General features: G+C 45.7%; 1 protein-coding gene across 1 annotated transcript; it reads right to left on the bottom strand.

The window, feature by feature from the left end:
• Positions 1-2,187: 2,187 nt before the first annotated feature.
• PSMA4 (proteasome 20S subunit alpha 4) lies at positions 2,188-19,431 on the bottom strand. Its single transcript, XM_088447873.1, has 9 exons — positions 19,286-19,431; positions 17,268-17,336; positions 15,802-15,844; positions 14,031-14,193; positions 13,837-13,914; positions 13,260-13,348; positions 6,323-6,453; positions 5,842-5,965; positions 2,188-2,514 (listed from the first exon to the last, which is right to left on the bottom strand). The coding sequence occupies exons 2-9, from the start codon at positions 17,268-17,270 to the stop codon at positions 2,360-2,362; spliced, it is 786 nt and encodes a 261-aa protein (XP_088303999.1). The 5' UTR covers positions 17,271-17,336; positions 19,286-19,431; the 3' UTR covers positions 2,188-2,359.
• Between the last annotated feature and the right edge of the window lie 142 nt (positions 19,432-19,573).

Raw genomic sequence — 19,573 nt, 5'->3', positions numbered from 1 at the left:
CCCTAATACTCTATCAATTCTTTGTCCAGCTAATACGGTGTCAGTTCTAGTAGCTACTGCAACCCCAGTCCTTGGGACACACTAACAGTGCATGTTTTCCAGGTTTCCTCATGAAATAATTAGTGCAACCTGTGCATCTTTTAAAATGTGTCAGCCAGCAAGGAGATACTCCAGTCCTCAGGGATTACTATCTACTGAGTGGAGCTGGTTGAAGTTGTGCCGTAAATTTGTTCTGTCATCATTAACCACTTAACTGACTATTTTTTTTATATAGAAACAGCTCCAAAATTGTTGGTTTTTCTTTTTATGAGTGAATTAGGTGAGGAACATCTATTTTAAATTATCCAAAATGATTTCATTAAAAAAAAAAATATATATATATATATATATATATATATTTTTTTTTAAAGATTTGTAAAAAAAAAAAAAATATATATAATATATATATCTGTTTTTCAAACATCAGGACCACCATTGGAACATCGCGCTTTCAATATGAGACCGGTTTCAGGCACACTAGGAGGGTGAGGTTAATTTACTTTTTTCCCAGCGGCTGCTAATCTTTGCAGCCGCTGGGTGGGGGGTCCTGCTTTACTGACTGATCAGCAGTGATCGGCAGCACAGCAGACACGGGGGAGAGGGTGCTGGTGTAAGCAGAAGGACCAGAAGGCCCCTCAGAGCAGCAGCTGCAGGAAGATTCTCTTGCCACAGCCGCCCTCATGTTTATCTGACTGACTGAAATTTTGTGACCAGAGCAGATAAAGAACTGCCTGGTGTGGTCAGAAAATTATGACCATGCCAGGCAAGTGGTTAATGTGCTGGGAATGTACCCAACACGGACTGTATGCATTTAGCACATACAACTTGGCCTAATAAGCTGACCCTACATCTCTTGATAAGGTTTAAAGATAGACATTGAGCGCACACACTGTACGATCGCATCGCTGGTTGGTTGACGGCATATCCACTGGCCGATATAATGAACGAGATCGTTCAATCATCCATTATATCAACTAGCCGTTGAACTAGAAAACACAAGGTGCCAATTACAATACTTGGCACAATATATCTTTCATCCTATTTAGGGACACTCAAGACCTGGGAGGTACAGAGGCAGGACTGCAGGGACTTTATATTTTTACAGACTTGAAACTCCTCCCCCTTATACCCCTCTGTGGGTATGAATCCACCAGTCCCTTAATAAAGATTACCCCAGGTGGAGCAGGTCACTACCAATACAGGCAGTGACAGAGGTCCCTGGGCTGTGGGCACCATCGAGTGCAGCCTGAACAACACAGGCCGTGCACTGGATGTGCAGCCTAAGGGTAACAAAAAAAGGCAAATTCAAGCAAACGTGGTAGCACCAGACCGCCATTCTTTACAATGGTAGTGGGACTGTCGTGGCATCTGTCTTGAACTCAAGACCTAAGGTATTTACAACGGTGTGGCTTTTGAAAGCATGGGTGGTATATATTTTTTTTTTAAGCCATTGATTGTCGGCCGTTTTAAATCCTGTGAGCAAGACCTCCGACAGTCATCGGCATGGAAAAGACGCTTTTAAGTAAATATATCTAATTCTCTTTAGAGCGAAGGCTTTGTCTGACAGGGTGTTAGAGACTGTGCTTAAAGCCAGAAAAACAGTTTTGGAAAAGCCTTCTCACAGGGTATGAAATAACCTCCTGGTGTGCAAAGAAGGGGTTTCCCACTTCTTCCCTTTGGTTGCCGTCTATCACTATATTTGTAGGAGGGTCTGGATGCGCATGCAAGGCCATCACCCATCAGAACTCCACCATCAATGTACACTAACAGGTGGTTCCCCCCCCCTTAAATGCCAAAACTAGCTAACATTGCCAAGGCCAACCATACTCTGGATGTTGTCAGGGCTTTCAGAACTTTAATAGGACTCTGGTGGTGCACAAGAGAGAGACGGGCTGGCGTCCAGCCAACCATCGGAACAGGGCAACATGTACTACAAAACATGAAGGTATAAACTGTACCCAGGAGCCTCCTTGGCAGCAGCTGTGTCGGCCAGCCACCTGGTCATATCTCCACATATTTACTAAATATTACCGGTATAATGCGTGTGCATCCAGGACACTAGTTAGGAGTTTACAGCAAAAAAAGAGACAACATCCCTTAGAAAAAGCTAAAGACCATAGAAATATATATTTCCTTCCCAGAGCAGCGTTGTAAGAAAAACCAATTTCAGTTTTATTTGAGAAACAAAACAAAAAAGCCGACAGATATGGTAGAAATTCATTCAGTGATCAGAATCTCGGTGTGGAAGTCAGTGAGTGACGAGGCAGGAAATACGGATTATAAACAGAAAAACAATAATTAACCAGCGTATTCCCCCTTATTACTTGTCTTTCTCCTTCTGTTCTCTCTCTTTCTTCTCCCGTTCTATCTTTGCTTCCTCTGCTTCGTGGAGTTTTATTAATTCCTCCACCTCTTTCTGTTTCAGGACTCGGATTTTCGTCTTCCCGTTCTCACGCGTTAATGTGGCGATTTCCACTAAAACAAAGAATACAATTTACACTATTATTTTACCATCACTGGGTGCAAATCACAGAATGATGGAGGAGTGGTATCACTTGTTACTGAACCACATTTTTAACATTACTCAATACTTTTCCTTTATAAAAGACAAAAAGTTTATATTATCAATTGACATAAAAATCTATACTTATAATAAAGTTGTGATGGTTGTGTCTGTACATAGAAATTTCTTTGGAGAAATGTACTCCTTGGCACAGTGTATGAACTATGGAGACTAAAAAAAACAAAAAAATCAGAATTTTTGTCTGTCTGTTTTACGTGATGAATTTGGATTGTGTTTTCAACATTTTATAGCTTAAGGTGCGTACACACACACACACAACGATTTTTTGAACGATTTAACTGTGACGTCATTATTGTTAAAAAATCTTTCAGTGTAAAACGAACGATTATCGTTCATGCGCGTTCATGTTTGTCGATTGTAGTTCAGTCAGACTGGCCAACTGAACGATTTTCAATAGAAGTTGCAACATTTTTCCTTCAACGCAGAAAATCGTTTATTAAGTAAAGTAAAAACCAACTACTTTGTTTTCAAGGGAAAAGCTGAACCAAAATCGTTCATTACTTACATCGTGTTGTGTGTGTATGCACCTATAGTCACCTAGAAAGAAACTGAGGTATGGATTATCTCAATGTGACATCAGGGAGAGGAGCCATAAAGGAAAAACCAGACGCTTGACACTCGGTGTGCAGTGTGCAGGCTCCACAAGCCAAAAATTACTAGATGTATATAAAAAAATTTTTTGGGGAAAATATACTTTTAGGAACAATTCATGAACTATTCATGACAAACAGGAGCAACAGTGCAGATGTCCAGGGGACTGTCCAGCATAGTTTGCTCTGTAGTAAAAAAATAAATCATAAAATAAAGCTTGGCCTACTTAAAAGCAGCCCCACTGTTCTAACAGTGATCCAGCTCCTGCTGGACACCAACAAAACTGAGTTAGTCTCAGGCTGTGGGCGGGGTATAGGGGGAAGGACCGGAGCATCCTGGGATATAAAAAAGCTTTGCTGTTGGTGTCCGGTCCTCCAAGTACCATCTACACCCCATTCTCTCCCTGTGGAGCCCTATGGACCCTGAAGAAGAAAAATTAGTTCCACTGTGTAATAACAGACATCCACGCGAGCGAAGCTGCAGGCAAATGCTAGTCTATATAATAATTCCCTATGGTATATCCCGTCTCCAACGGCTCTCGCTGTTAGGGAGACTGGACAGAACCCAGCCGGAGACAAAGAGAACCGGCAGGAATGGGGTATAAAGGGGACGGGACGGGTGGCTTGGACGGACCCAAGACAAGATAGAATGGTAGAGAGGGAGGCAGGACGTGGGTGCAAACTGAGGTGACGTGGTATATATGCCAGGTTCCATTATTATACAAAGAGAAAGGTCTATTTGAGCTAATAAGACACCATTTATAAATAAATAAAAACAGAATAATCAGGGGGTCTGATGTTCACTAAAAAAATATATATAAATTAATATTTTATATGCAATGTATATTTATTCAGACTAGAATATGACTAGCCATAATGTAAACATTAACACCCCCTAGCTGTAAAGAGAGGTGCCGCGGCTGCAACTGCACGCCGCCCGTGTATCCACCAGTTTTGAAAAAACTCGCTCTATACAGGAGCGAAACCGGTTAGAGAATCCAAAGCCCTATGCGAATGCATGACTGGACAATTGTTATCTTAGTGCATTCGCCCCTTTGCCATCGCTGGGATTGGTTGCCATATACTTTTTTTTTGTTGTCGCTGTCCATTTGAAGCATTCCCCATAGCATCTGGAATATAAAGACTACTGGCGTCTACTTCCAGCGTCAGCATCTGTGGTATCCCGTAGGTGGATACATGGGTGGCCGTGCAATTGCAGCCGCTGCACCTCTCTTTACAGCATGGGGGGGACGGAGTCCTTTTAAAAGCACAGTGTCATTCACATATTAGACTTGGTGATCCCCATAGAGTTCTTGTGATCATTATAGTTGTTTTATTGGTTGTACGTATAATTCTTTTTATATGCTGCATTTGTTGGTATTTATGTATGTTACATGTCTAAATATTAATGTGTACATTATGGCTAGTCATATTCTAGTCTCAATATACATTGCATATAAAATATATTAAATCATATATACTTTTAGTGAACATCAGAACCCCCTGATTATTGTATTTATTAATAAATGGTGTCTTAGCGCAAATAGACCTCTCTCTGTATGTCTTTGTTACACCATAGCATGTGATGGTGCAGGTGTGTATTCACAAATACACATGGCACCTTGCTGCTATTAATTCAAAATATTTTGGTCATTTGACTGCAAAGATAGATAGAGATAGATCTATATATATCTTTTTTATTAGCGCCTAATCTCTTGTTTCTGTAATTTGTATGGGTTCCTTTATTAGTCAAAAGTCATTTAATGATAATGGAATTCTTTATAGTTAGTGCAAAGAATTATATATATTTATTATCTTTGTGTGCGCCCCCCCCCCCCCCCAAGTTATTGTCCCTTTAACTCTTAAGGTGCATACACACGATTTTTGGAACGATTAACGATATCGTTCAATCATTGAAAAAATCGTTCACTTTCTGAGTTAAAACGATGAACGATTATCGTTCATGCGCGTTCACGTTTGTAGTTCAGTCAGACTGACCAACTCAATGATTTTCAGTAAGGGAATATGCAAAAACCGTCTGTAGTTTCAAAAAACCATTCATTACATTTAGTAAATGAACGATTTTAGTAAACGATTTTCGTAAATTTTTCCCTTGAAAAAATGAACGAAAATCGTTTACCAAAATCGTTCATTTACTAAATCGTTGTGTGTGTGTGTATGCAGCTTTACTCTACAAAGACGCAGAAATGTTTTTTTTTTCCCCATTAAAAAATAAACGTGTACATCGTTTTATCGGTCAGTGAATGTGAATTTCAACAAAAGTGAATATTTTATATTATCAGTGTCACTTGAAGGCCGAGGTTACTAAAATCATTCACTTATATTTGAACGATTATTAACGAGTGAATGTCACACACAAGCTTAATAGATTCCTCGAGTTCTCATATAGGAACTCATTTTACAGAGTACACGAGGCCTGGCCGGCACATCGGGCAAGCACGCCTCCCCTATAATGCAGCACTGGCCCTAACTATCAGCTATTTTCTCAGGGCTCCAGAGATGGAATGGTCGTTTCAATAGACGTTATCATAATCAAATTATCAATGTTGAGGGATTGATGAACATTAAACAGCAGGAACCCATATAATAAGACTCTGTTGCTGTCACCTTTCTCAGCAGACAGTTTGCTGACATCCATGGTCTTGTTAAGGACTTTAACAGCTAAAGCCAGCGCTGATTTCAGGGTCATTTCCCCTTCCTTGTAGTCCTGTTTCAGCATGGAGACAGCTGCCTGCAAACAAAACAGAGTCATTTCACTGCTAGCAGTCACTTTATGATCCTATATCAATTGTTATCCATCAGTCCTGTACGAAAACGGGCGACAAGCCCAACCCAAATACGGTCACGGGCGCCCACTGACTACTTAATAAAAAAAAAAAAGGTTTAGGGATTAACACAAAGCAAAAAATCCCCCCCACTGGCTCCTAGATTCTCCCCAATTCTACATCATTTTAAAACAACTTCAACATTCACCAATAATAGTTGATAGTGGATAAAGTGGGGGCTTCTCTTTTTCTGCAAGACAATAACATATTAGAACATGAAGAAAGTGCCATCTGTAAATGATCAAAGTGAATATGGCTCTTACTGCGCTGTTATTCCCGATACATGTGGCTTTCCAGCCTCCGTAATTCCCGCTGGGATCGCTCTGATATAGCTGGAAACCGTAGTGCTTGTCCCACCCGATGTACAACAGGGAGACGCCAAACGGGCGCTTGCCTAAGAAATAGAAATGACAGTATAAAAAGTACAGTATCTGGCGATAACACTCATATGCACATATAGGGCCTAATTCTGAGCCAGACCTTGCCGCATTCTTGTGTGACTTTATGTTAATACCTGGACAAGCCCTTCCCTGGTGTATACAGACGTGCGTCTGCATGTGCAAGGACTTAAACGCCCTCTTTAGATGCTGAAATCCCGCTTGTGCCTCTAAAGCCACCACCACAAGTCGCACCATGGAAACTTGCACCAGCCCAATGCTAGGTGCAAATTCTCAGTCCCAGCATGGCCTCCAACGCGAGTGATTAAGCGTCCAAGGACGCAACCAGCTCTGCGGCACTCCCATAACGCGCCCGTAAGACCGACCATCTCGGTGTGTCTGAATGGCCATCTCCCAGTCACCGCCGAGGAACACCCAAAATATTTTTCACGCACCGGACGTCTCTATCGCCACTGCGCCTCTGTGCGTAATATACAGTGTTATACATGCGCCGTAGGAGGTTCTAGAGACTTTTGCGCAGATGCAGGAGCAGCATAAAAAAACTTCTCAACTCTAAACAGCGGCATTTGGGTGCGACTCAGAATCAGTCCTACAATGAGATACAGTATATAGATAGTGCTAAGGAGGAATACTGCAAGCTCTGGGCTGATAGCGTTAGAGAAGGTGCACCAGAACTACGTCACATCACACTATGCTGGCGCAGGATTAGTTATTACATTTATTATTACAATCACCTTAAGTAGCTGTCAATTTTGGTATGGTTAATAATAATCTTACACATCACCCAATAATTTAAGCCAATCTTTTATTACAAATTCTCTGTTTAAAGAGAAGCACAATCATAATTATTACTATTTTGACCAGCTAAGGGGGTCTGAGTATTAATTTGGGTGAAATACATAAACAGAATAAACAGATATAAGAGCGCCACAAAATGGGATTTTGGTACCTACCGGTAAATCCTTTTCTCTGATTCCACAGGGGACACTGGAGGTTGCTTACGCTGGGGTATAGAGGCGTGGATAACTGGAGCCGACACTTTAAATAATTTAGAAGTGTGAAGCTCCTCCCCCTCTATGCCCCATCAGCCCTCAGTTTAGAAAATGAAGACCGAGAGGAGATGGAGAACAAGCGGAGTAAGAAAAGGAGAGAAGAACACACAATAACTGTATCATACAACATACGGAACAAGCCGAACAGGCAGGCAAAGAGCGCAGAGGTGGATGTCCAGTGTCCCCTGTGGAATCAGAGAAAAGGATTTACCGATAGGTACCAAAATCACGTTTTCTCTTTCATCCACTAGGGGACACTGGAGGTGCTTACGCTGGGGACATCCCAAAGTTTTTTCCCCACGGGCGGGAGCGCTCTGAGGCGCCTGCAGAACTAGGCGGCCAAACCGGGATGCCCAAGAAGGAAACATATCCACTTTGTAAAACTTGACAAACGTGTGAACTGAAGACCAAGACGCCGCACGGCACAATTGTGACGAGGAGGCTCCTCTACCGGCCGCCCATGACGCACCCACAGAACGTGTAGAATGAGCCGAAATGGACGAAGGAGGCAGACGGTCGGCACTAACATAAGCCAGATGAATAGTCAGCAGAATCCAACGTGCCAAAGTTTGCTTAGACAATGGACAACCCCTCCGAACAGCATCATAGAAGACAAAAAACGACAAACTTAAGGAGGTACGCTGTCCTGGCAACATAGGTGCGGAGAGCCGTAACCACATCCAAGGCAGAAGACCCACCAGAGTCCTCCAACAACGACGGTACCACAATAGGCTGATAGATATGAAAAGCTGACACAAAATTGGGAAGGAAAGCGGCTACCGTCCGGAGTTCCGCCCTATCAGCATGAAACACAAGGTAAGGTGCTTATCAGACATAGCCCCCCATTCTGAAACTCTACGAGTCGAAGCAAGAGCCAGGAGGAGGACCGTCTTCCAAGACAGGTACTTAAGATCAACATCCTCCAAAGGTTCAAACATGGGCGACTGAAAAAACAGAAGCACCAAGTTTAGATCCCAGGGAGCTATTGCAGGTTACGAAAGGGAGCTGCGCGCGCAAGACCCCTTACAGAATGTCAGCATCTCAGGAAAGAAGGACAATTTCCTTTGAAAGGAAAATGGAAAGGTCAGAGATTTGCACCTTTAAGGTTCCTAGACGAAGGTCAGAATCCAGACCTGTCTAAAGGAAAAGCAGAAACCGTGGATAAACGAAAAGTCCTAGACAGAAGACCCCGACCGTAACACCATGAGATATAAGCACGCCAAAAGCGATGATCATGCGCAGCCGAAACTGGCTTCCTGGCACGTATCATGGTGGGGATAACCGCGTCTGGGATGCCACTGTGTCTTAGGATATCGGTTTAAAGAGCTACCCCGTTAAACACAGTTGCGCTAAGTTGGGGTGTATGAAAACAAAACCTGCTGTAGAGGATCCGGGCGCATAGGAAAGGACCACGGATCTTCTGTCAATAGGGACCGAAGGTCCGAGAACCAACTTCTCCGAGGCCAGTTCTGAGCCACGAGAATTACAGAGGCTGTCTCTTGTTTATTCCCTTTTTAGAAGACAAGGAAGACGCGGAATCGGAGGAAAAAGATAAACAAAGTCGTAGATCCACTGACTTGTCAGAGCGGCCACTGCTTCCGCCTGTGGATCTCAAGTTCTTGACACGTATATTGGGAGCTGACAATTCAGTCGCGACGCCCTGAGGTTCACCTGAGGACATCCCCATCGACGTATCAGCGCGCTGAACACGTCTGGATGAAGTTTCCATTCTGGACATCCTGGCGACTTAGGTAATCTGCTTCCCAGTTGTCCACACCCGGGATGAATACCACCGACAGGATTACTTACTGGTTCTCGGCCCACCGGAAGATCTCCGTTACTTCTCGCATAGCCATGCGACTCAGGCCGTTGATGAAAACGACTGCCGTCGCGCTGTCGGACTGAACTCTTACCGGATGAGCCCTTTAGAAACTCTGTTGCCTCTATCAGAGCATTGTTCGCTCTGAGTTCCAACGCCTTTATGGCCCACTTCCGTTCTAGAGGGGACCCTTGAACCTGAAAGTGGTAATCGAGGACTACTGCTCTCCATCCTCGGAGGCTGGCATCCGTAGTTACGATGATCCAGTTCCACACTCCGAATCTCCGGCCTGCTAAAAGATTGGTGGATTGCGTCCACCAGAGAAGGCCACTCTGGTAACCGGGCTCAGACGGATTTGTCGTTGTAGAAGCAGATGAGACCCTGACCCCTGGAGTGAAACCAGCCGTACTGTAGTGCCTCGAAAGCAGCTACCATCTTTCCTAAGAGACGCAGACAAAGAAGCATTGACACCTTCTTTGGTCTGAGGACCAGCTGGACTAACCTCTGTGCTTGATCTGATAGAAGAGATACTGAAGCAACAGATCGTCCAAATAATGGATTATGTTCACTCCTGATGACTGAAGGAGAGCGATCATGACTGCTATGAGTTTGTTGAATATGCGGGGAGCCGAGGATATGATCTTTCAATATGGCAAAATGCAGAAAAGCTTGGTGTGGTTCCCATGGGAAAATGGAGGATAAGTATCCCTGATATCCAGGGATAATAGGAACTTCCCTGGTTCCAAGCTCGCAACAACGGACTGCAGAGATTCCATTTTGAAACGATACATCTTTAGATACAGGTTTAAGGACTTGAGGTTCAAGATGGCCATGACCGCACCCTCCGGTCTGGGCACTACAAACAGGCTTGAGTAAAACCCCATACCTCGCTGATGCTCCGGAACCGGAACTAACACAGATGACACTACTAGAGACCTGATAGCCTCTTGTAGAACTTGAAATTCTTGCAAGTGGGCTCCCACCGCAGGAGACCCCAGGTGGGACGGAAAACAGTCATGCCACCTGTTTCTCAGCTGGTTTAGACTCTGGTCTACGTGCAACCGTGTGTGGACGACCTCTACCTCCTCTCGGTTGCGTAGAAGCACCTCTGGCTCTACCATGAAAGGAATGAGGGGCTCAAAAGGAATGAAACGAAGGTCCAGTATAAGGTCTTCTGGGAAGTGGAGCAGTAGACGGGAGGAAAGAGAACTTACCGCCCCGTGGCTTGGGATATCCACTTGTCCAATTCCGGGCCAAAAAGCATGTCACCCGTGAATGGTAATCCTGAAATAGCAGATGCAGATATGCGAGCACTAATCTGACTAATATCCTTTGAAGCTTCTCCCAAGTAAACTGCAGACTCACGGATGTGTTCTGCTAATAGACGTAATTCTGCTCTGGAAGTACCAGAGTCCAAACCTGAAATCAACTGATCAGCCCAGCAAACCACAGCCTTGTTAACCCCAGCGGTAACAAGGTTAGGACTAAGTTAAGCTCCCGTTGCGGTATATATAGATCTTAGTGTTGTCTCCAACTTACGATCCGAAGTGTCCTTTAAAACAGTAGCTCCCGGCACCGGAAGTGCCGTTTTCTTAGTGAGACGGGAAACAGACATCTACAGGAGGAGATGTTTCCCACTTCTCCATCATGGATGATGGAAAAGGGAAGCTATACGGAAAACTACGCCCAGATGCAGAACAGGTGCTTTACCCTCTGCACTATCTCTGGATACACATTAAATAGTCAGTGGATGTGGGATCTGAACCCAGGTCTTGAAATTTGGAATTGTTTCCAGGCCCTGTTATTTCTTAAAACTTCCTCCAATTCACCCTCTACGGTATCCTCTGTGGCGAGGAATTCTCCGTCCGACTCTTCTGACTGGAGAACAGTCAGAGTACGCTTTTGAGACGGGCTTTGGTAGGAAGTGGAGTGTGTAGGCACCGCTGTACCCATCATCTGAACCAGGGTGTCTAGAGACTTGGTTAAGTCAGCTATCCAGGGAGGTTGAGACCTGCGCGCCTCAGCCAACTCTGATGCTAAATTTTACATAACTCCTACCATGTCAGTGACCCATGGCGGAGCAGGAGAGCTAGTAATCGCCATCTGTGAATCTGTTGTTATACAAGCATCACATAACGTGGACCCAGTGGCATGTGGCTTGGTCTGTTTGTTGTTACACTTGGAACAGACAAACAGCCTTTGAGAAGCCTTGGTTCTGTTGGACATGGTACACACAGTCACTCAGAGAAACACAGCATAAAACAGAAAAGACACAGACATATAAAAACAAGAAGGCTGTGGGACACAGAGGAGGAGAAACCCCCTTCCCACAGATCAGATTCCCCTGCACTTACACCCCAGTTACTTACAGCCTCTTTACCAGGATGTAATCAGGAGATGTTGTCCTGCAGCACAGGAATGGCAGCAGAGGAATCCATCCTTCTGTGTCTTACACTGCAATCTTCTATATAGAGATGCAGTATGAGCTGCTGTGTAATGAAGAGCGGCAGCCCTGCTGTTATACAGCCGCTTGCCGCGTAGAGGAGAGAGACCCGCGCTGCCTTTAAGCTCCGCCCCCCTTCTTTATGCCCAAAAGGGCTTTACAAGATGGTTTCTGTGGCCATTAACCTTCCCCCCGCGTTCACACCTGGTGCTACACCGCGTGTACAGTGGACCGCTTTACAGCCTCTCTGCCCCGCGTGTAACAGCGGGGAGAGGGAGAGCCGGGCGGAAGGAGGGAGAGCAGGCACCTGTCAGCTGCCCTGCGTGTAACAGCGGGGAGAGGGAGAGCCGGGCGGAAAGAGGGAGAGCAGGCGCCTGTGCTGCCCCGCGTGTAACAGCAGGGAGAGGGAGAGCCGGGCTTGTAGGAGGGAGAGCAGGCGCCTGTCAGCTGCCCCGCGTGTAACAGCGGGGAGAGGGAGAGCCCGGCGGGTAGGAGGGAGAGCAGCCGCCTGGTCGCGCCTGTAGCGCACTTATCCCCTGCCCCACGCCACTGAAACAGCGGGGAGAGGGAGAGCAGGTGGCCACGCTTGTAGCGCACTTATCAGCTGCCCCGCACCAGGCTAAGCCGGGTGCCGCGCTTACCAGCGGGAGGAGGAGGAGCATAGTGCTCTGCATTAGCTGCCCAGCATTCTAAATATGTAAAACCGCTAGACAGCGGCGGGGCTGGGAGCCGGGGGATGCGCAGGTGGTTACTCACTGCGTGGTCCCCGATGGAGTATCTCTGCAGCTTCAGCACCTCTCTTTTTCCTGTTGAGAATGTGCTGTGGCGGTAAGGAGCTGTCAGTGCTTTTCATATAAGCGCTGTGCACTCCTTCCTGCCTCCTATAAGGACAGGGCGCCAGGTACCCGGACCCCACCTTTAGAGAGGTGGCGAAGGGTACCTAATATAGTGTAAAAAGATATACAAAATAAATAAACCTAAATAAATAATAAACATATATGTGATGCTGGATCACAGCAGATTGTGACCAGCTCCATGAGGCACATTTTCTAAACTGAGGGCTGATGGGGCATAGAGGGGGAGGAGCTTCACACTTCTAAATTATTTAAAGTTCCGGCTCCAGTTATCCACGCCTCTATACCCCAGCGTAAGCACCTCCAGTGTCCCCTAATAAGTTTAATGTGACATCTGGTGGGATTGCAAGAGCGATGCTACATAATTTTAACCACACGCTTCGTACTATGACACAATTCTTCTATTTTTTTAACCAATTTTCTCTGTTTTCTTTATTATGAAATGCTATATTATTAAGTAACAATAAAAAAGTTATATTTTAATGTAACAACTTTTAAGTGCACCACTTTTGGATATTTCAGTTTCCCTTTCTGTCTTCTTGTTGTCTAAAGTGATTAGAGTCGTACTGGGAGAAAGGCGCGATATAAAGGATAATTATTATTACTTTAGAATATAGTTCTACAGACAAATTACCTCCAAATTGAGTGTAGGCTTGTTTAATATCACACAGAGCGGTCACCAGCTGCTCACACGGGATGGGCTCCTGGTACTGTAGCAGGTACCTGAAAGTTAAACCAGGTATGAACATAGTAAATCAGCTGCCGTTATTTTTCCTCAGTGTTCAGTTGGGTTGGGGTGCTGGCAGTCAGAATACCGACATCCCAACGCCCAAAGGTAAGTTGCCTAACCCACCTTTCCACCTAGCCCTCCCCCTAACCTTAATACTTACAGTCGGGATTCTGAGCGCTTAACATCCCGACCACCGGGATGCTAACTACATCCGGTCCAGTTATCTATATAAATGACTTTAAATGCACTGAGACTGCAGAAGACACGCAGCCCATGCAGTGAGATAATAAAGCGGAGGATGTTGTATCAATCAATCCAGTGGTAGTCCAAAGTGGGGAACCTGATGCGTTTCCTTTTGGGTTATTCCACAATGAAACGCGTTAGGGCTGCTACCTTGGAACTGTCACTGGCCCGCTCTCTACAATAACCTCTGCCTAAGCCATGATGACTTACCAGCTCAGCATTTCCCCATCACACTCACCTCTGAGCAATTAGTCGCAGTTCATTTGTCAGCACGTTCGCGTCGGACGTGATCCCAGCTACGCTGCAAGCCATGTCACTGAAATAGGAGCAGACGAGAGGGTTACACAGAGGCTCCGCCCCCATACGAGCGGCTTACATCACTAGAGGGGGAACTTCTAGTAACGCATCAGAGGCGGCTCGCGCAGGACTCACTCGTTCAGCTTATAGATTTTCTCTGAAAAGAAAACTTCATCCAGGAGTTTGTGGATGTTCCGCCTCTCGGCTGCCAGCAGGACGCCGTCGTTTGCCAAGATCCCTAAGCAGGTGCCGGCATGTCCGATCGCTTCCATGGCGTACTCGACCTGATACAGGCGGCCTGGGGAGGGGGCAAAAAGATTATTCAGTTATGACCCTAAAACCTCAAATATCCAACCTTAATGTTGCCAGCACCCATTCGCATAATGGTCATTGCAGCTTACACCCAATACTATAACAGGGAGTTGGGTACGGGATGCCAGTGCGCAAAATCCTGGCGGTCAGAATTCCGATGCCAGCATTCCGACTGGGTTAGGATACCGACACCTGCCAGCAAGTACCCAAACACCTACCATAAAACAACCCTCCGCCCCGCAGCCTAACCCCAATACTAATCATGGGGATGCCAGCGGTCAGGATGTTGGCACCAGAATTGTGACTGGTGTCGGGATTCCGGCGACGGCATTCTGAGCACCGGCAACCCTAACGCCGGGATGTCAACTACATCCCGGGAGAGGATATATGGGGGGGGGGGAAAAAAAAAAATACACATTGGGACCATTTTATAAAAGGGTTAAGCTCTGGGCGGCTTAAGGACTCCCCCGCAGAAGCCCTCTCTCAGAAAGTACCGGCTCTGTAATAAGAATGTAATTTAGTGCAGGTAAAATCTCCGAAACTACATTAGGTTAAATGAACCTTAAACTATGACACGTGGGGTATACACATGGATAGCATTCAATATACAGCAAGGACGGTACCCACAGACAGCACATCATCGGGTCACCAGGCTGTAAATAAAGGCTTTCACAACTCAAGAGTTTCAGAGTTTTTGACCTTAAGTTTTTTTCTATTTCTTAAAATCCTGAAAGCTGGGGCGTGGACTGCGGTGCCCGATCTGGCATGGGACAATGTTTTCTCTCATAGCGGGAGAGGGCTCAAGTTAAAATGGAGAAATTACCTATAGAAGCCAATTCCCATCTAAAACTTGGTACGCACTATACCATGTATTGTGCGATATGTCGTTCCGACGCGGACTGGAATGATATATAATATATATCGTCTAGTGTGTACCCGGCTACATCTCCACTCAACTCTTATCATCACAAACATTAAAACTTTCTCCTTATTCCTCTATCAGAGGAATGAAAGTTACTTGGAATCTGTACACATATAATGGAGCATACACACGGTCAGATTTGTCAGACTTGTCAGATGAACGATTTGAACGATTTTACCAAAGATTTGAACTATTTGAACGATTTTTGACTGCATTAAAATGAATGGAATCATTTAAGTCTGACTGCAAACACATCAGATGTCAGATATCGTTATCTGACAAACGGGAACGCGCATTGTAGATCGTCCATCGTCCAGGCATGTCAGATGTGTCAGATTTTCCTTCAGATATGAACGACTGAACGACTTTTAAATCGTTATCGTTCATATCTGAAGGAAAAATCTGACCGTGTGTATGCACCATAAATAGTGAGTGTTACAATGTGTATTATACAGCAGAAGTGGGAAGTTCCCCCAGTAGCACGACGATGGCTGTATCTAATGCTGCTGCCGGCAGAAAGTGAAAGTGTAAGTAATATCAGGATTGTGCCCCGCCCTAGAAAGTGCTTTCATTTCATATACAGAACGTTACAGTACTATAAATAAGATTACATGTATAAGTGTGCTGAGGGCGGCAGCTTCCCAGCACACATTGCAAGGTGATAGCACCTACCCTCTGGCGAGAATATAGTGGTTCTGGAATCATATCTTCGAGACTGTAAAGACAAAGATACACATAGAATTAACCAGACATCATGGAGAGAAGCATCATTATATACAGGGTGTAAATACACAAAGTAGCTCAGTGTTTCTAAGGTGTGACACTAGGACGGTGCCCTGCGCCTCTAAAGCTGGGTACACACTGGGCGATATTTCACAAGCGCATCGGCCAGTGTTTACTCGCGATATGTCTGTGAATGACGTCGTTCACAGACATATCGCATCTGCTCTGCAGCACAGTAGATGGCAGATATATGTGCAGACATATCGGCAAATCTGGTTTTGTGTAGGGGTGGTCAGCCGGCCGCCAGTACACTTGCTGCAGGGACCGCCTGAGACTGACCTCTCAGCTGGGTGGGCAAATACAAATGCCCGCCCGGTTGTTATGTCAGGGAACACACATGGAGTAGTTGCTGTTACGTAAGGAGTAACAATTGGCACTAACTGATAGATACTATACTAAATGATAAAGGCAGGCCTCTCTTCAGCTTGTATGAAAAAATTTATCAAATTGGAAAAATAATTATGTCTTTTGCTGTGCGTGTCCCTAGACCAAAAAACGGTTTACTCACCTCCTGCACACAGTGGGAACACCCATGTCATGGTCTGAACCGAAAATTAGCTCATTAGTTCACCAGGGCTAGTGACATCACTGAGGCATGAGACACAATGAGCACTAGTTACTACAGATCTGTCCTCATCTAGCCTCGATACTCCACGCAGCGCGACTTGCCTGGTGTGAGAGAGCCGCCAGGTCCTGCGCTACTCTGTTAGCGTTGGATTTTTTTTTGTCGCTGAAAATGCATCTCAGTCGCAATGCGATGCAACTAGGACGCACCGGTAGTCTGTGCTGATTAATGTGACACTTTTATATCTGTGTGCACCAGAGTCTGTATATGAAGCACAAGGGAACTTGGAATGATAAAAGCAGATTCAGAGAAGCAGATCTGTATACAGATTCAGAGATATATAGGTGTTGTATATCAAATTAATCAGCAGTGTCTGCCGGTGCATCCTAGTCACAGCGCAGTGCGACAGACGCATTTTCGGCGAAAGCCTGGTGCTAGCAGAGTCTCACAGGACCTGGCGCGCCTAGAGGGGCTCTTTAACGTGACCACAGCACACAAGTATAAGGACACATCTGTATGATTTACAAGGCTGGATACTACTGATTAGCGTTAGTAGAAGCACCGGTGGCGGTGGGCTCACACACACTCAGATTTATGCAACTACAACCTATTGTTTTTTATAGGAGCAGTGTATAAATGATCCCTTATTGGCTGGCAGGCAGATCAGGGCAGGGCGATGCTTTGTATGGTATGTGCCCTTCTGGAGACTATCACCCAGGAATAAAACAGCTACCATCTCTGTGGGCAAGAGACTGGCACACTGCATACTCCCACCTCCGTTACAACTCACCATGTTATGGGTTTAAGATTCTCCTTCTGCTAGAACCCTTTTCAGCTCTTTACTGTGAGCCGTCTCCTCCTACAAGATGCAAATGTTATCAGTTTATATCACACAATGTGTATAGATCAGTGCCTACATACGGGTACAACTTACAGGCATTGGGCTGTGGCCCGGGGAAACACTATATACAGGACACAACCTGCTGACATTGGGCACTAACAGGACAAAGGCCCGGGACAAGAGAATTAAAACACAAAATAATATAATCTGTTTATAATAAATCAGGTTATACAGTTCAACAGAATAAGAAAAGTTCCTGGGGATTGTAGCAATCCATTAATCGCATGGAGAGAAGTGGTGCTGAGTGTATGGGCGATATAACAAGACAGAGCAGAACCTAAAGACTTGGGTCTGTTGTGGGTAAAAAGAACCAGTTCAGAAACAGATAAGACCCAGGGGCACTGGTGGTGGGGACAGTCAGCACTGGGGTCACTAAGGTTACTTGGCATATAGGTAGGCTTGGCTTATCATCCCTGTAATTCAGGACACATATGAATTACACAGGTTCTGGGGCTGGCTGACTTTCAAGTCTCCATTTCACCTGGTTTTAATCCGCCACAGAACCTGTGTAATTCACGTGTCCCAAATTAAAGGAATGATAAGGACAGCCTACATATAGGTAAAAATGATGGGTTCAGGGGCTCATACATCAGCAATCACAGAATAATGATTCACAGATCCTGTGCTTTTTCCCCAATCTGCGCCCATACAGACACATTCAGTGATTTGCAGGTCTGCCAAGCTGGAAAGGCTCATTATTTTACTAGTAATGGTCGGCAAATCGGCTGATCGTTACCATACTGTAGCAATCTACAGCCCCGATTGGTCGGTGAAATCCAACATGTTGGACAACCTGATTTACAGATTCCGATCACTTTTTGGTCTACCCGGTGACTGGTGTACCCCATACATTGCCGATTTTTTCTCCAATCATCTGCAAAACAGGGAATTTTCCCAATTCATTGCAGATGTACGTGGGCCTATAATAGTGATGACAGGACAGCAGTGACACCACACAGGAGCAATGGGGCAGATGACAGTAACACACCGGCACAGGTGGCAATGGCCTCAGAGCAGCTGGCCAGTCATGATCACAGGGGTATTAGCAGCAGTGGTAACAACAATGTTGGGGTAGTGTAGTCAGGAGTTATTGCAGTCATAGAGGGCTATAGATGGGAAGTGGTCACTGCTAGGGATGATGGGAGAGAAGTGAAGGGGCAGAAGTGATCACAGGGGTAGAAGACTGTTGGTAGACGGGCAGTGGTGACAAATGGGTATGGAGCAGTAGTGGTCACAAGGATAATGATGACAGGGATCATAGTTATCACAGGGGAAGATGACAGCTGACACAGATGAGCACTGAGAATGGGCACAGGGCAGTAGTGATTGTAAGGTTGTGGAGTCAAGTAAATATGGCAGTGCGCACAGGGGTAGTGGAGTCAGGGATATATATGGCAGTGGGCACAGGCGTTGTGGAGTCAGAGATATATATGGCAGTGGGCACAGGCGTTGTGGAGTCAGAGATATATATGGCAGTGCGCACAGGAGTAGTGGAGTCAGAGATATATATGGCAGTGGGCACAGGCGTTGTGGAGTCAGAGATATATATGGCAGTGGGCACAGGCGTTGTGGAGTCAGGGATATATACGGCAGTGGGCACAGGCGTTGTGGAGTCAGAGATATATATGGCAGTGGGCACAGGCGTTGTGGAGTCAGGGAAATATATGGCAGTGGGTACAGGCGTTGTGGAGTCAAGGGTAAATATGGCAGTGCGCACAGGGGTAGTGGAGTCACGGGTAAATATGGCAGCGGGCACAGGTGTTGTGGACTCAGGGGGCAGCTGCCGGCAGGTAATGGAGGGATAATGCATTGTCATGGCCAGCAGTGTCCGTGGTCTCCCTCCTCCACCACAGGGCGCAGCCTATACAGGATCACCAGCAGAAGTCCCCGTACACCGGCAGACTCACCGTGCGGCCTGGGAGCTCCGGGGTGGATGCGGGAAGAAGGACAGATACACAGGAGGCGAGATAGAGACACCGGCGCTCAGTCACCCCACTCAGACACACAGCAACATGGCCGCCGCCTGCGCATGCGCACCTCACCAAGCTGTCCTCACGTGATGGTCGGGCGGAAAAGACTTCATCGGCCATCTTGGTTGAGGGCATAATAATATTGGAAGTCTGCAGTAACAAGCTAGGTTGTTTGCCATGGCCATTACTATGTGATATGTTATCTAAGATCAGCTAATTCACCCC

This window comes from Taudactylus pleione, unplaced genomic scaffold, assembly GCF_031769625.1.
Source record: "Taudactylus pleione unplaced genomic scaffold, aTauple2 ptg000442l, whole genome shotgun sequence".
Classification (NCBI taxonomy): domain Eukaryota; kingdom Metazoa; phylum Chordata; class Amphibia; order Anura; family Myobatrachidae; genus Taudactylus; species Taudactylus pleione.
The sequence above is the reverse complement of the archived record's forward strand: the minus strand, read 5'-3'. Positions and strand labels throughout refer to the sequence as shown.

Coding starts and splice junctions, on each gene's coding strand:
- PSMA4 (XM_088447873.1), bottom strand. Junction 14,194..15,801: donor CACTATATTCTCGCCAGAGG/GTAGGTGCTATC, acceptor CCCCCTCCCCAG/GCCGCCTGTATCAGGTCGAG. Junction 2,515..5,841: donor CAAACTGTCTGCTGAGAAAG/GTGACAGCAACA, acceptor TCTTTGTTTTAG/TGGAAATCGCCACATTAACG.